At 48.4% G+C, this 16,876-nt stretch overlaps 1 protein-coding gene across 3 annotated transcripts in view; it reads right to left on the reverse strand.

The window, feature by feature from the left end:
- Positions 1–16,876, reverse strand: part of XYLT1 (xylosyltransferase 1) — a 305,538-nt gene that overhangs the window by 73,767 nt on the left and 214,895 nt on the right. For all 3 annotated transcript variants that reach the window (XM_037067687.1, XM_037067688.1, XM_037067689.1), the window contains 2 exons: positions 10,411–10,583; positions 9,273–9,475 (listed from right to left, as the gene is read on the reverse strand). In XM_037067687.1, coding sequence (XP_036923582.1) covers positions 9,273–9,475; positions 10,411–10,583 — 376 coding nt within the window. The remainder of the gene's footprint in view (positions 1–9,272; positions 9,476–10,410; positions 10,584–16,876) is intronic.

Below are 16,876 nucleotides of genomic sequence, written 5' to 3' on the forward strand. Positions count from 1 at the left end.
TCAGCTTATGGTCTCCTGGGAGGGCTCTGAAGGCCCCAGTGTGAAGCAGTGAGGGTCTGACTTCAGTAGAGATGGAGGAGGGTCAAGGCAGGGGGTGATGTATGTACAAAAGATGCCCTGGTTAGAATTAGAATAGGCAGGCTCTGATGGGGTGGCTAGGTGGGGGGCACACAGACTCCCAGGTGCTGGTGAACAGGCGAACAGACAGTGAAGGGCAGGGAATGAGTGAAGGGCAGGAAATGAGAAGGGCGCTGATGTGTGTTGGAAAGAAGTTTTAGAGGAACCCTGGGAGAGCCGTGATCCTGTGAGGAGACACTTCCCTATAGCTAACCTAATGGTTCTGCTGAGAGAGGGGTCAGTTATTCGAAGCTTCTAAGCATCCCAGGGCCCTTTGTTTCAGGAGTTTGTGCTCCTTAAACAGAACAAGAAACACCGAACACCCACTGGGATGGCTACCGTCAAAAGCACGCAAAAATAACAAGTGTTGGCCAGGACGTGCACAGCTGGAACCCTGTGCACTGCTGGTGGAAATGGAAAGTGGTGCAGCTCCTTTGGAAAACAGTATGGAGATTCCACCAAATATAAAAAAAAAACAAAACCATAGAATGACCACGTGATCCAGCCATTCTACTTCTGGGTATATCCCCCAAAGAGCAAGGAGGTATCTGCACACACATGTTCACAGCAGCATTATCCACAGTTGCCAAGAAGTGGAAGCAACCCAGCTGTCCACTATTTATGGGCGGACGGATAAGCAAACGTGGTATATGCATACGTTGGAATGTTACTCAGACTTAGCAGGAAAGGAAATTCTGGCATTCTGCACACGGAGGACAGCAGGCTAAGTGAAACAAGCCAGCCACAGAGAGGACAGGTCCCATAGGCTCCCACTTACACGAGTCACGGAGAGCAGCCAAATTCACAGAAACAGAGAGCAGAGCGGTGGTTGCCGGGGGCTGGGGGAAGAGGGGTGGGGAGTTATTTAATGGGCAGAGTCTCGGTTTTTCATAAGATGAGAAGAGTCCTGGAGACTGGTTACACAGCAGTGCAGATGCACTTAGCATTACTGTACACTTAAAATAGTTAAGAAGGTAAATATTAAATTATGTATATTTATCACAGTTAAAAACAAAAGAACAAAGAAGGGTCTGGACCACATGCCCCCCTAGCCCCCAGACTGCCCCCTCCTGCCTCCCTGCTCAGTGCCCTCCAGACCTGTTCCCCAAACTCTTGCTCCTCGGTTGTCTGGGTTCTCTGAACCAGCCCTGCTCTGTGAGCCTCCTGGGTGAGGCTGTTTCATGCGGGTGTGGTGTCCTGGTCCCAGACAGGAGGCGGCTGCCTGGCTCTGTTTGACTGAAAAGCCACACACCTGCTTGGACTCAGGAAGCTTGTGGCGGCTTCCAGGACCCCTGCCTCTGCCAGGAGGTTTGAAGAGGAGCGGGGACTCTCTGGATGTAGTTCCGGGGTCGGCAGGAGCAACTGTCTCCTTCCTTACTGGACTCCCCACTCCAGACCCCTCCCACTGTTCCCCCACGGCGGCCAATGTGACCCCTCCATACTGCAAAAATGATTATTCCTCGTTAAAAACACACCGCTCATGGGCTATGGATTCAACCACCCAACAGATAATCGAAAGTCCCCGAAGGGACTGGCCTCAACCTACCTCACTGGTAGTCAGATCAACCCGTTGATCTTTGAGTCTCAGCCATTTCGCCTTTTCTCAGCTCCTCGCACATGCCAGGGACTGACCTATCAGGGGCCCTGCGCATGCGTCCGCTTTCCTGCAAAACTGTCCCGGGACCCTCACACCCGCTGGTGACCTCCTGGCCATCTCGCACATCTCGGGGCACATCCTGCCTGGGGGCCACCCCGGCCCCCACAGTTCAAGTGGGCTTCACCTGCAAAGTGCTCTGAGATCCCGCCTTCCATTCCTTTGGACCACTGGCCTCACTTTGTAATGTGTTCACTCCTGTGACCATTGTGGCTAATGCCAGTGCCCCTCCCATGAATCGCAATGGCTGTCCCACAGACAGTGTTTACTGAGTGCTACGCACTTGACAGGTGTTAACTCACTTAACCGTCTAAGCAAGCACATGGGGGGTGCTATCATCCCCACTTTACAGATAAGGAAGCTGAGACACCAAGACATTAAGTGATTTTTCTCAAGTCCAAGTTTCTACAGCTAGTACACAGAAGAACTGGGATTTGAACCCAGCTGTCTGGCCTGAGTCTGTACCTGGATCGTTGTGAGAAGGGCAAGGACTGGCTGTGCTTTCCCTCACTGTTGAATACCCAGTGCCTAGAACAGTGTTTGGCACACAGTAGGTTCTCAATAAATACATGCTGAGTGAATGAATGAAGTTCGAAGGAGCCAGATCTCCTGGACTCATCTGTGGTAGAAGAGGACTGTCTTTAGCTGGCCCCACTGGGTAAGAGCTCTTTACTTCCCAAGACACCCCCGGGTTGCTTGGATGGTGAAAGAAGGAACAAGGGGAAAAGGGAGACTTACCTCAACCTTATCCTCCATCTTTCCATCTTCAACCACAGCTGTCTTAGGCAACTGGAATAATGGCAAGAACTAGGTAGAAGAGGATGAGGCTGAATAGGAAACATCATCAGGCCTCTTTTCGGTGTGTCAGGTCAGCACCCCCACCCTGGCCCTGGCACTGCTCTGGCAGTGAGAGTTCCCAAGTGCCAGTGCTGTGCAGATTCACACAGGATGCAGTTACATGTTCTGAAACCAGAAGAGGTCCTTCATGCAGGACGTAAGGCACAATCCAGCTGGCCAAGAGCCAGGGTTTGTGGGGAGCTCTTAAGAATCCCAGTTCTTTCAGCTCATGCTAAACAAATTGTGGTACATCTACACAGTGGAGTAGGACTCAGCCATGAAGAAAACGAAGTACTGATACATGCTACAACACGAATAAACCATGAAAACACCATGCCAAGTGAAAGAAGCCTATCACAAAATGTCACATATTGTATGATTCCATTCATATGAAATATCAAAAATAGGCAAATGCAAAGAGACAGATTAGTGGTTAACAGGGGCTGGTGGGGAAGGTGAATGGCAGGTGACTACTTAATAGGTCCTGGGTTTCCAACTGGGGTGGTGAAAGTGGTTTGGAACCAGATGGAGGTGAAGGCTGCACACCGCTGTGTGTATACTGAAGGCCATGGGATTCCTTTTATGTTAAGTCAATTTTACTTCAATTTAAAAAAAAGATCCTGGTTCTATCACTGGCTACATCCTGTTGTCAAGATTCTTAACATCTTTGTGCCTTAGTTTCTCATCTGAAAAACAGGGATACCGAAAGTGCACTTCATAGAGTTTCTGTCAGGACTATGTCAAGTACTTAGAAAAACGCCAGGAATTACCAAATGCTGTATATGCATCTGCTACAGTTTGCTATTACAGAGGACTCCCTTGACCCACTCAAGAATGACTGAGCCAACTGAAGGAGTGCAAAGTAAGGGAGAAACTGATGTCTGAGCATCCATACTCGTTAATCTAATTTCAAACCTCAGGGTGACTAGCATCTGTGCTAAATATTACCAAGGGTCTGACTTTCTTGCAAAGTTTTCTGGAAGTTCTGTTCCAATACTAACCTCTTTAATCTTTCTTACACAGTAGAAGTTTTGTTTTGGGAAATGAAATTTGAAAGAAGATGTGTGTTATAGGCCTCCGCAGCAGGCCTGACAGATAGTAGATACACAGCAAATATTGCTGGATCTGGATGTGAGCCTCGCTTGATCAGCCCCCTGCAGGCGTAGTCTGGGAGTATCGCAGAGGAGCCCCAGCACCTGTCATTATGAGCGGTGTTTCCTGCTGAGGCACCACAGAATGGTCACGTGCACCTGGCCCGGGTCCCTGGTGGTACTTTAGGACAGCAGTTTGGGTCTACAGTCAAGTGCAACATAAATGCCCACATGTCAGGCCCAGCTGGGTTAGACCTTGTTGCCATGGATTCCCCAAGAGGCAGAATTAAGCAGACCCTGGGTTTAGCTTAAAAAAGTCAATATTATTTCCCTGCCATATTCGCATACATGTGCATGCACATGCACATGCACACCACAGACAAGAGGGGAGCCCCGGAGAGGATGAGAACACAGAGCCCTCCTCCCTTTGCCCCAAGACACAGGGCCTGGTGAAGGGCAGATGGTGTGGGGGGCCTGATACCACGGGCAGACCTCTTTTGGTTTCATCTCTTCCTGTGGCCCATCTAACTAACATATGCTAGTGCAATTTTCTGCCTTAGTACGTAGAATATACCGAATAAAACCAGCATGTCCTTTGATGAGTCCAAACCTCCCAGGGTCTCAGTGTTTGAAAACACCCATTTTTATCCATGCATTGGATACATCATCGGCTCCAAGCAGAGCCTGCGTGGGCCTGGCAGTCAGGTCGACACCAGAGTGGGAAGACTTGGGCTCTCAAAACACACTTAGCTTGCATATTCCAAATGCAGCAGTGATCACGTTCACATGAACTGGTTCTGTCTGATTTTTTCTCGAAACATCAGCCTTGACAGTCTAACTTTGCATTTCCCACTTTTGAAAGAGATGTGAGTTCAAGAAATATTTTACTAGTCTTCTCACGAGTAATGGGAAATAGGAAAGCAATTCAGTTGACGGTTAAGCCCAGCATGTGGTGCCCACACTATTCCATCACTACAATAATAACAGCCTGTATTTACTGAGCACTTTCTATGTGTCAGGCACCGTGTTAAGCTCTTGGCATGCAATATTTCCTTTAATTCTCCTAACAGCCCTATGAAATAGGTACTAAGATTGTGTCCATTTTCCAGGTAGACAAACAAAGACACAGAAAGCTAAAGCAGCTTGTGCCAAATCATACAGACAGTCAGTGGTAGCACAGAAGTGCAATCAGGCTTTGTCTGGGGTCCACACAAGGCTAGTGGCCAGTACAGACCAGCGAGTCTTTACTGCCTAAAAGGGGAAGAGTCTGGTCCCCCAGGCAGAAATGGGCAGTGGACACAGGCAAGTGATATCAAATCACAAACAGCTCAGAGTAGCCATGCTGGGTGGGCTCTGCCCTTGGTTATCCCCCAAGTTCTCAGAGTGTCTCTTGGGCACACCCACCCTTTGCACAAGGCTCCTAAGTTTGCTCACTGTTCCTGGGATGGAAGAAGTCATGGTTTTGGAAGCTACAGATGGAGTGGCAGATGGGAAGTGAAAGCTTATCAGAGTTGCCCAGGATAAAACCATTCATCTGCAAAATTCATATGTTTTTGTGCGGGGCGACTTCACGAAAACAACAGCAAGAGGAACCAGCAGTGCTTGATGCATGAAGTGCCTCTGGCCAGCAGGCTGGCAAAGCACAGTGGGCAGAAGAACCTGGGGTGGGCACGGAAATGAGAGCAGAGAAAGGCCGACGGATAGCGATGCGGAGACCTGGAGGATAAAGCTAAAAAGGCTAGAGATTGGATGACTGTCTCCTCGGAACACCCAAATAGGTGGGGCACATGGTCTGGGAAAGGAATTCTGGGTCCCTCAGAGATATGAGGCTCAGCCACATACACAAGGGAATTGACCGTAGACCTTTACTGAGCATTTCTAAGTGCTCAACACTCTGCAAGGTTGCATTAGTACAATCTGACTTCACAAAGATTGGGTTTACTTGATGACGGTTCTAGTTCTGCTAGTGAAGTGGCAGAACTCAGACTCAAACCTTAGCCATCTGCTGAGAGTTGGAGCCCTCATCCTCTTGGATGATGACAGGCTAGAAATTCTGATATTCCTGAAGAGTGGACTTGGTTAAGTGGCCCCGGTTAAAGCTCCCAATTGCAAATCAACCCAGGGCCCCTAGGGGGCAGCATCAAGACTTGGCGTGAGTCTCCTGCGAAGGGCCCTAGGCCTGGGCCCAGCCGCCTGGCCTCAGGAGGTCTCTGGTGGAGCTCTGCCACCTGACCTAGGCTGAAATAACCTCTGGGGCCCCCACTGGAGCCCTGGAGGAAAGAGTGTGGGAATCTTGATCCCAGCTAGTCAGACTCGGGGACAGAGGTGATTTTTCTCATGAGATTTCCTGCTGCCAGGTGGTGTATCACTATTCTGCCCAGCCAGGAGTTTGAGGAGTGGCTCTGCTCTCTGGTCACCCTGGGGCCACCCCACCACTCTCCACCAGCTGACTCCCCCAAGGGGTCAACTTCAAGCAGAAAGAATACCAACCTTAGAACCAGACAGAACTGGTTCTAATCCCCACACTACCATGTACTCTTTATAGGATCTTGGGCCTCAGCCCCTCAATAAGACAGGTTTGCTTGGAGGGTTGAAGGAAGTACCTTCCACATTAACTGCTACATTCAGCATTTGAGGATATTTCGGAGCTCAGTCCGTCCTTGGGAGATGGAGGGAGAATGTTCTAACTCACCCTTGCCCTGTCATTCTCTAAACTCATCTCTCCTCATTCTTTTATTGCACTCTATTCACGTTTCAATTTCACAAATGCAACTAGTTCATCTCTGACCCAAGTCTTGTCTAGGCTGTTCTTTCTCTCAGGAACTGGAGAGTTTTCAGCTGGAAGTGACTTTGCCCTTGGGGAAAACAACAACTAGAGATATCTGTGGTTGCCACAGTGACTGGGGATAGGGAGCACTACTGGGATCTGGTGGACAGAGAGGCCAGGGGCGCTGCTGGACATCCTACAGTGCCCAGGCCATCCCCCATGGCACAGAATGACCCAGCCCACTACGGCAATAGAAACCCTAGTCTAGAAAGATCTTCTCTTTCTCATTTGCTTGCTAATCCCTTCTTATCCTCAGGTCTCAATGCAAAGTTGCATATTCAGAGGCCCTTTGACCTCCTGGTTATGCCCCTCTTGCACCCAGACCATCTCCCTTCCTTTATAGCCCTTTCACACCTTGCATGACGCCTCTCTTACCTGATTAGTCAATTCCGTCGTCCCAACTAGGGTACCACCAGGTAGGGGCTGTGTGGCTTTTGTTCCCTAAATGCCCAAATAGTGCCTCGCACAGTAGCTGCTTAAGAAATCTTTGTGGAATGAATGTTTGAATGAATAATTAATGAAAAATGTGCCAGTGATGTTTCAAAATCACCCCCTTTTCAATCCATGCTAGCCTACAAACAACAGAAAATAGGTCCCTTTCCACCGCGCATCATTTTTATCAGGTTCAGAGTGCCAGATATACTCTGCCCGAACTGAGCAAAGACTGTGTCTTCTCCAGATGCCCTCCAGAGTCCAGGGTCTCCTGGCAGATGACGAAATGCCACCAAGCCCAGGACTGAAGGAGTGTACCACAAACCACACTGTGAAGGAGACAAGCCATTTCTAGCTTTCAATACAGGCTTTCCCTCCATGCCTGTAATCTTATTTGGATCCTGACTCCAAAGCCAAACTCCTGAGAATATGTGGCCTCAATATTTCATGACATTAGGAATGACTGTTAATATTTTAGATGTGATAATCATATTGATGTTATATTCAAAGGGAGACATATACTGAAATATTTACAGATACAGTTTTATGATGTTGTGGAAATGCTTCACTGGGATGGGGGAAGAGGGCAAGAGTGCAAATGCAACCAGGCTATGAGCTGATACAGCTGAAACTGGGTGATGCTTATTAGTCTTGGGACTCTTGTGCATGTTTGAAAACTGCCCTGATATAACTGGGTGTGTGTGTGTGTATAATATTCACCCAAGACTACATCCATTGACTTAAGAGAGAAAGGAAGAGAGGGAGAGAGAGAGGGAGAGAGAGAGGGAGGGAGGGAGGGAGGGAGAGAGGGAGGGAGGGGAAAGGGGTAGAGAGAGAGAGAGAAACATTGATCAACTGGTTGCCTCCTGTACGTGCACCGACCAGGGACTGAACATGCGACGTATGTGCCCCGTCTGGGACTCGAACCAGCGACCTTTCAGTGCACAGGACAACATTCCAAGGAACTGAGCCCCACAGGCCAGGGCAGTGTGTTTGTATTTTCAGATTCCTTCAGTTAGCCTTTCTGGGAATGCTGTCCCCAGTGCCCTCGTGGCATCAGAGGAAGGAAGGCCCTCTCCTTCACACACTTTGTCCTCTCTCCCGGTCCACTCGCTTTTGTTTTTCAGCTTTCTCAATAAATCAGGATGGAAGCCACAGTTGAGCAAACTACTGCCATCTTGATAGGACATATAGTTCATTTTCTTGCCTCTTGTCTCTGGAGGGGTTTTCTTTGCTTATGGTCTGTTTTACAGAGCAGATCAATGTCTGTGCAGAGAGAGTTTCCTTGGGGCTGCTGGCCCCAAGGAAAGTCTCGAGGCTGCTGGCTGCGCTGTCAGCCCCACATAATTGTGGTCACATAGGGGCTGCTGGCTGCTCTGTCAACCCCATGTAATTGTGGCCAAGCAGGCTGCAGGCCCAGAGTGGGCAGAACTTTGAGAGAGGCTCTCATTACTTACAAGAGAAATCTCCCAATTTAAAAATGCATGCAATCAATCCATTTTTAATTTGATAGGAGTCAAAAAAAAGAAAGAAAGAAAAAGCCCAAACATCCCTGGTCCTCAAATGTCAAAACCAACCTCCCTTCCTCTACTCTGAAGTCACACCTTGTTCTCTCCTGCTCCAGACATACTGGTGGTTCCCACCTTACTTGAGTAAAAGCCAAATTTTAGAATCTCTATGATCTTGCCCCAAGTTTTTCTCTGGTCTTCTGTCTCTTACTACCCTACGCCTCGCTGACTCTGTTCCAGCCACACGGGGCCTGTGGTTCCTTCAACACACCAGGGGTGTTCCTACCTCAGGGCTCAGCACCTGCTGTTCCCTCTTCCTGGATCACTTTCCCTGCTGAGTGACTCTCGCCTCCTTCCTCTCTGCCACTCTTCTTGGGAAGGATGGTCCTGGTCATGTCGGTTAAAATTACAACTCTCCCCTGTATTCTCTCTCTGCTTCGTTTTTCCCACGTGCCATTTGACTTATTTTTTATTTGCTTCTCTGACTTGGATAAAAGCTCTGTGTGGGGAGGGGTGATGGACCCTTTAGCGTTTCCTTAAACAGAGCAGGAAAAACCATGTACTCAAAAAATACCTGTTGAATGAGTGAATGAATGAATGGATGAATGAATGCACAAATGACTCTCGGGTCCAACATGGATCCTATGCTGAGAGATCTATGAAGACAGAGATGTCTGTCACGGATAAGAAATGCTTCTCTGGACAGGAGGCAAACTGCCTCTGCCTCTCGTTTCCCCACCAAGACGAGGAAACGCGAGATGGAGCGGGACCTCAGCGCAGGCTGCTGGGGCTGCAGGCCACCTTACCTGATGGGGTAGTCGGCTGCGCTGAGGTTGATGAAGAAGTCCCAGGGCCAGTCGGTCATCTCCAGGAGGTCCCTCATGCTCTGTAGGTATGTGGACAGGAGGCTGGCTCCTCCCCAGATGGTGGCCATCCGCCAGGGGGTGACACGGATATTGTTGTACTGGCTGGCAAACTGGAGCACTTGGCGATGCAGGTAATTGGAGCGCTTTTTCCCAGGAGAGAAAGGAATGACATTGAGCAGCCCAGGAAATAGCCAGACACGTCCCCTCTCTGTTCCTTCCCTTCTAGCTGACAGGGTTTCTAAACTTTGCCAAGTAACTGGCTCAGGCCTGGGGCATCTTTCTGCATTCTACTCAAACCTTTATTATTTTTAAGATCTTGCTTTAGTGATTTGAAACACAGGTTTCCTGGCCCCGCCTCTCACATACTGGTTCAAGAGGAGCCCAAGACTCTGCATTTCATATAAAGCTGGTGCATGTGGTCTGAGGATAGCAAGCTTTGAAACACAGGTATGAAACCTGAATGCATTCTGAGGGGTGGAATGTCTCTGTTGCCCTCTGACAGGCCTGCTAGAAGCAGACCTTTGGATCAAGCACCCCTTCGCCTTTTGAGTAAGGCTACTCTCATCATGTCAGCAGACTACCAGAAGCCTCTGGGACAAGATAGCTCAGGGGCCAGCAAGCCTGCTGCATTCATTTTTGTAAATGAAGATTTTCTGGGACATAGCCACACACTTTCATTTATGCATTGTGTATGGCTGCTTTCACATGACAGTGGCAGAGCTGAGTAGCTGTCCGAGGGTATGGCCTTCAGGCGTAAATATTTACTATCTGGTCCTTCATAGAAAAAGCGTGCCCACTCGGGGGGTAGCTCTCCTCACAAAGCGACAGGCAGTGCTCCGGCCAGTGGGACGGAAGGAAAAGAGGTTAGAAAATGAGTATCTATGGGGAAAGTCTAACGTCACAGCTGGGAACTCTGAAACCAAAACCTGCACATGCTCACAGCACTTCAAGACCAAACACTCCTGGGAGAGGCAGCTGCTCAGCCTACTAGCCTTCCCTGAAAGGGAGGGTGGCTTGAAGGGTGGCAGACAGACCCACAGAGAAAGGCCAGCAGGGAGCAACTGGAAGGGAGTCTTACCTTGTCCACATGGATATAGTAGAAGTGGTCTCTGTGGTAGATGGCCTTGAACATGCGCTGCAGCTGCCGAGAGGCGCGGCCGTGGACCACCAGGACAAAAGCAATTCGGACCGGGTTGGCCAGCATGTACTCCACGGAATCCTCGTCCCATTGGACATTCTTGTTGGCTTTGCCTGGGGAAAACCCAAAGATCACAGAGGTGGGTGAGGATCAGCAGTTCCTGTGGGGACAGGTTCCCTGATGCTTCATCTTGGGGACTATTGAAGGGGCACAATAGTCTTATCGGGCCCCGAAACCTGATTCAACCCAACCAACCATGTCTTGGACCCTCATGCTGTCCTCTGCAACAGGAGTTGGGGACCTTCGGGTGCTTAAATCATAGTTTCCAACTCTAAGGAGCTTTAACAAGCTGGTGGAAGCATATAGATGCACACATTAAAGTACTGAACAAAAGGAGATGAGATGAGAGGCGTAAGAGATGCATCTCTGAATGGCAGAGTAAAGAGGAGTTAATCCTAAACTGGAAAGTGTAAGATATCTGTGCTACTTTTGACTGTCTAGGATCCATTCTTCTGTTTCCTCCTAACAGCATCCATTTTTAAGACCATTGTGGTGAGAAAAGATAACATAAGAGCTAGCCTCTTAACAAAATTTCAAGAGTACCGAATAGTATTATTGATTGTAAGTACAAAGTTGTACAGCCCTGGCTGGCGTAGCTCAGTGGATTGAACGCGGGCCTGCGGACCAGACGATCGCAGTTCGATTCCCAGTCAGGGCGCATGCCTGGGTTGCAGGCTGGTTCCTTGCAGGCTAACTACCAGCAGGGGATGCACAAAAGGCAACCATACATTGATGTTTCTCTCCTTCTCTTCTTCCCCTCTAAAGATAAATAAATAAATAAAATCTTAAAAAAAAAACAAAGTTGTATAGAAGGCATTTAAAGCTTACTCATCTTATATAACAAAGAAATATATATACCATCTGATAATCTGGGAAGCATTGCCCCCTCCTCTGCTCTCAGTCCACACAGACGGGGAGGGCCTCCCTCCCTCATCAATTCCCGGGCGTTCATGGGGCTCTGGCCTGGCCAGTTAGAACACTGCCTCTCCTGGGACATGGTTTATATGACTCGGAGGTGAACATGTGACCCAATGAAGCTAACTGGCCAAGAAGACAGAATTCTAGACTTTGGTTGAAACGACTGTAGAAGAGACATTCTTTTCTGGTACACATGAAACTGGGCGATTCCAAGAGACCTTCTGTCCCCACCTGGAGAGGGGCTGCTGGAGAGGGCAGCCAGCACAGAGACAGCACTGCCGAGTGACGGAGGGGGTCTGGATCCTGATGACCCCGCTGGAGCTCACAGGTCAGCCCGGCTGGAGATCAGCCACCATCAGTCACATCCTAGTTTTCTCTGAAAGCCTGCATCTTACACAAGATCCACCTGGACAAATGGTTTCAAATTTCTTTTATCTTGGAATTTTCTCCTCCTATTCCTTGCAAATGAACCAGGAGCCAGGTTTCACAGAGAAACAGAGCTTTTTGGTTTAGTTCATGACAGTTCTAACCAGAGATCTCCTGGCTTTCTTCGGCCTGATTTCCTCGGAGTCTAGCCTGACTTCTTGTGGGTTTCTAGGTTTATGGGCCCGAAGCATTGTCAGGGTATTAGCTGCATGTGCCCCACAATGTTAACTGGGGAGGCCGAGAACGGGGGCTGTTAGCCTAGAGGTCAGGAGACTGGGAGCCTGTCGGCTGCCACTGGAAAGCTGAAGGGCTGCCAAAGGAACAACCCACCTTCTGCCTTGTTTCAGAGGATGGAATGAGGTTGACGTGGCTAACGACCAGATCTTAATGGCCCAGCCTCCTCAGCCTGCGTGACCTGCCTCCTGCAGACCTCTGCCCTTATTGGCCCTACTACTTACCTCGCTCCCTAGCCTTCTTCTTTCGTTACCTTGAGCAAGCTTGCTTCTGCCTCAAGACCTTTTCACTGGCTATTCTCACTACCTGGAACACCCCTTAGATCCGTGCATGACTGTGTCTCCCTGTCACTAGTTCAAAGCTCAATAGAAGGCCACCCCCAACCAGCCACATCACTCCTTCACCTCACCCTTTTTCAATTCTCTGTCGAGTATTTAACACTCTCTGAAATTGTTTATTAATTTACTTGTCTATCGTTTAAATACCTCACCAGAACATAAACTCCAGGAGATGAAGGACTATTTAGTCTTGTTTGTCATTAAATACACAATATTATAATAATAGCTAGCACACATGTGGTTCTTGGTTTAAAAAAAGTCACAGGAGGGTCCATTTTGATTCAGTACCACAGTAATAGCAATAGAGTTACTGAGCACTGATCAGCTCGCCATTCATTATTTCATGTAATCCTCATAACTACCCTGCAACATAATGATATTATTCCCATTTTGCAAAGGAGGAAACCACAGCTTAGAGAGGCCAAGGGATTTATTTGTTTGAGGTCACACTGCTTTAATTTGTTCAGCTGAGATTCAAACCCAGGTCTGTTTCCAAAGCCGATGCCCTTCCCCACAAATATACACCATATTAGCATACCCAGAATTTGGAAAAGTTTACAACAATTCTGCTTGTTAGTTCACGAAACATGTTGTGAGTTACTGCAGGTAAATAAGCGTGCGTTTGAGCACTATCAGAAGCATTGCAAGGAGGATTCTTGCATCATGTGGGAAGCTGACTCTGTCAGTAAAGACACATCTTTTCATCCATCCACCCATCCATCCATCCATGCATCTGTCTATCCATCCATCCACCCACCCAGCAACCCATCCAGTCATCTATCCATCCATACAATTCCAACCACTCATCCAGCAAACCATTTAACTACCCATCTAGCAAATTATTCAATAGTTTCTCATCCAAAAAAACCAACCATCCGTCCATCCATCCATCCACTCACCCATCATCCTCAAAGCAAATCATCTGTGAATCTACTCTTCAATCATTTAACTATCAACTCATTGATCCATACAATATTAGCTTAGTCTATACCACATGCCATGTTCTGGGTTAGGTACTAGAAAAATAAAATTTGGGAGAAAAAAAATCCTTGCCTTTGAGGAGCTCTCAGCCAACTGTGGAAAACAGGAAAAAATGCTGAATTATTTTACGATAGAAATGTGTTCAGGTTGCTCTTGGAGGGTTGGGAATAAAAGAACAGTTTGTCTGCAGGGGCAGAGGAGACCTCAGAGAGTTTTGCCCAAAGCTTCTGAGCCCATTTCTTCAAGCTTTTCTGATGAGTCCTAATTGTCTTTGGCTCCTTGGCCGTTCAATCAGCAGCTGTGACCCTGGGGTTAATTATCCTCTCGGCTCTGGCTGAAGACAGACTGGGCAGCAACCAGAAGGTTGTCTACAGCACCCTCTAATCTTCTCTCAAAACCAATCACCATACTCTGGGCTTTCTTAGTGATCATAAAGGGGGACATCTGCCTGGAGGGAACATATTCCTTTAAACACTCACACAACAATCTATCCCTCCCTCCCACCTTCTCTCTATCCAACCAACCAACCAACCAATCAACCACAAAGTATCCTTAAGACATCTCACTTGCTAGCCCTGGACAAAGCCTGGACAAAGACATGCAGGGCATGAGTGTGGTTTCACAAATGCATTATGGATGGATTAAAGAATGTGAAAATCTAAAGTAAAAAGATAATGTGTGAGAAAAGCTATTCTCTTTCCAGGACTACAGTCAAAGTCAGTGTGCTGGCTGGGTGCGAGCTCTCCTTGCCACCCTTGGAGACTCATTATCAAACAAAAGGAGGGATGCTTAAAAGCACCTGCTACTTGTGCCACTTTTCTCTACTGGAATTTCACTGGGTGATTTTCAAAGGTCTAAGCATGGTCCCTGACACTGCATTTCATAGGAAGTCCACTCTGTAGAGGCCCCTGCTGCACTCAGATAACACTGCTCATCCCTGCCCTTAGGTCTCTGGGTAACGAGGATCTGGAGTTCTTAGCAATTTAGATTCATGGGGCCTTTGGGATCAACCCGTGCGCTCTCCAGCCATAGTGTGTCTTGCCATCACTGCTGAATGGGTGAATGAATGAATGAGTGCGTGTGTGCGTGCATTCTGGCGAAGAGTGGCTGGTCTGGTTCAGAGGAGCTGCTGTCTCCCGAGGGCCTGCTGTGCACCAGCACTGTGCAGAGGCTGCGTCAGCTGCCGTTTGGTTCTGGGGGGAAGGTGCTCAGAGAGGCTGGAGGAGCATTTCCCCCAGTCACACAGTGAGCGAGGACAGAGGTGGGAGTGGAAGTGAGTGGCTGAGCCCAGAGCTGGCCTTGCTATCTCCACCCCACCCTCTGCTGAAGCGAACAACTGGGAGACTGGAGGACTGGTGTGAAGATTTTGTGCTGGTCTTCAAAGGAACTGGCACATTGACATTGAGAAAAGCCTTTTGTGACGTCTCTTCAGGGTTTTAGAATGAAAGGGAGATTCGTGGATGGACGGACTAGACCAAGGATGTCGCCCTTCTGGAGAAGGGGAGGCAGCACCGGGAAATCAAACACTCTCACTCCAGCATCTTCCACTTCAACACACAGTCAGGGGTCACACGGTTTGCCTGTGCAGTCGCAAAGAGAAGCAGGAATAAAAACCCAGAGTTCTTCTGGGGGAGAGCTATTTTGGGGGTAGGGGTGGGCGAGAGGGACCAAAAATATCCAAAGAAAGGAGACGGACACAGAGGGAGAGAGGGATATGGGGATGAGAGGTAGACAGACAGACATTGAAGAGAGACAGATAGATGATAGATAAACGGACGGATGGATAGATAGATAGATGAACAGACGGACACGTGGAAAGTAAACAGGAACACAGAAAGGCCACACATACATTGACAGTAGAACAGCGAGACCTTCAGACAGAAAGACCCCCCTCTGCCCCTTACTCCCCTGTATAACGAGAGAAACATATGGAGAGACCTAAACAGAAACACTGAGAGGGACAGAGACACACCCAGATATAAATACAGACAAACACATATAATTAGACACACAGAGAGACAGGGAGAGGCAGAGGGCAGGAAGGTAGCCACATTGGACAAACTGGATCCATTCAAACTGAAAACACTGCAGTTATGCTTAAAAACAAAGGCACATGAGCACCAGAATCTCAGAATTAAAAAAAAAATGCTTGTCCTGCCCCGTCTACCTCTGTCCTTTACACATCTGCCCCGCCCCCTCCCCAGCCAGCTCCTGCCCTTTCAAGAGCCTAGGGATGAAGGAAGAAGTCAGAGCTCAGAATGTGAAGCAACTCACTGAGGGACCCAGCAAAAGTGGTGGGACACTCGCAGGTTGGCTCCAGAATCCCATCTGCAATCACTCCCCATACTGACACATAGTAGGACCTCCCCATGGTTTATTGAATAAACAAGAGAATGAGTGAATGAGTTTTCTGCCCCACCTTGCAGTAGGGTGTGGGTAGGGTGTTGTCATTCAAAGGGCTGAGGTTCACACACGGTTCCCTTCACCAGTGGCCAATAAGCAGCTTGCTATTTTTGCTCCACATCCCCGTCTCCTGTAATGACCTTTCCGGCAAGCTGCTCTAACACAGGGGAGCTGGAGATGACAATGAGCCACACCGCAGCCGAGGGCAGAGATGCACTTGGCCTGGGCCTCCTCCACACGCTGACCACCATTTCCGGGACTGTGGTCCTGAAAAGCATGCAGCCTCCTACACTAGGAGTGGGATCTTCAATGGGTTGTGGCAGGGAACAGGGAAACAGACTCTCTCATCCCGCTGGAGGGAGCAGCAGCTGGCACAACTGTGTTGGAGGCAATGTGGCAACAAGGGCTGTGATTTGAAGTATGCATTCCCCTTCACCCAGAAACTCTGCTCCCAAGAATCCATGCTAAGAGAAGGAGAAGGCAAATCCAAAAGCCTCTGTGTAAGATGTTCTTTCGTTCATTTATTCATTCGTTCTGTTTCCTATGTCCTCTCAGCAGATACAACAGAGTCCTTCCCCAAATGCTGCTTAGTCTAGTGGGGTAGAGAGCCAATAAAAAAGTGAGCACACAGAGAATACAATCACAGGTAGTGATACAGGCTACGGAGAAAAAAATTAGCATGTTAAGGGATGGGGTTTATTTGGCACCGGTGGCCAGTGAAGGCTGACGTGAAGTGGAGACACTTGAGCAAGCTCTAAGTGAAATGAGGGAGTGAGCCGTGTAATTATTAGGGATGGAGAAGGATTCTAGGCATCTGGCACAGCAAGTGCAAAGGTCCTGTGGCTTTGACCTCAACAGTGTTTATAATGGTCCCAAATAGAAATCGACTCAAAGGTCTTATTAACACTTATTGATACAGAGCTTGTTGTATAGCAAGCAAAAGGAAAGTCCTAAAATGTAGTCCATAACAATCTAAAAGACATGCTCCCAAATATTAACAGAAGTTCATACAGTGGCATGACAGTTTTATCTCTTCTTTGTACTTT

This window comes from Sturnira hondurensis, unplaced genomic scaffold (genome assembly GCF_014824575.4).
Source record: "Sturnira hondurensis isolate 20B ecotype Veracruz unplaced genomic scaffold, ASM1482457v3 Scaffold0017394, whole genome shotgun sequence".
Lineage (NCBI taxonomy): Eukaryota > Metazoa > Chordata > Mammalia > Chiroptera > Phyllostomidae > Sturnira > Sturnira hondurensis.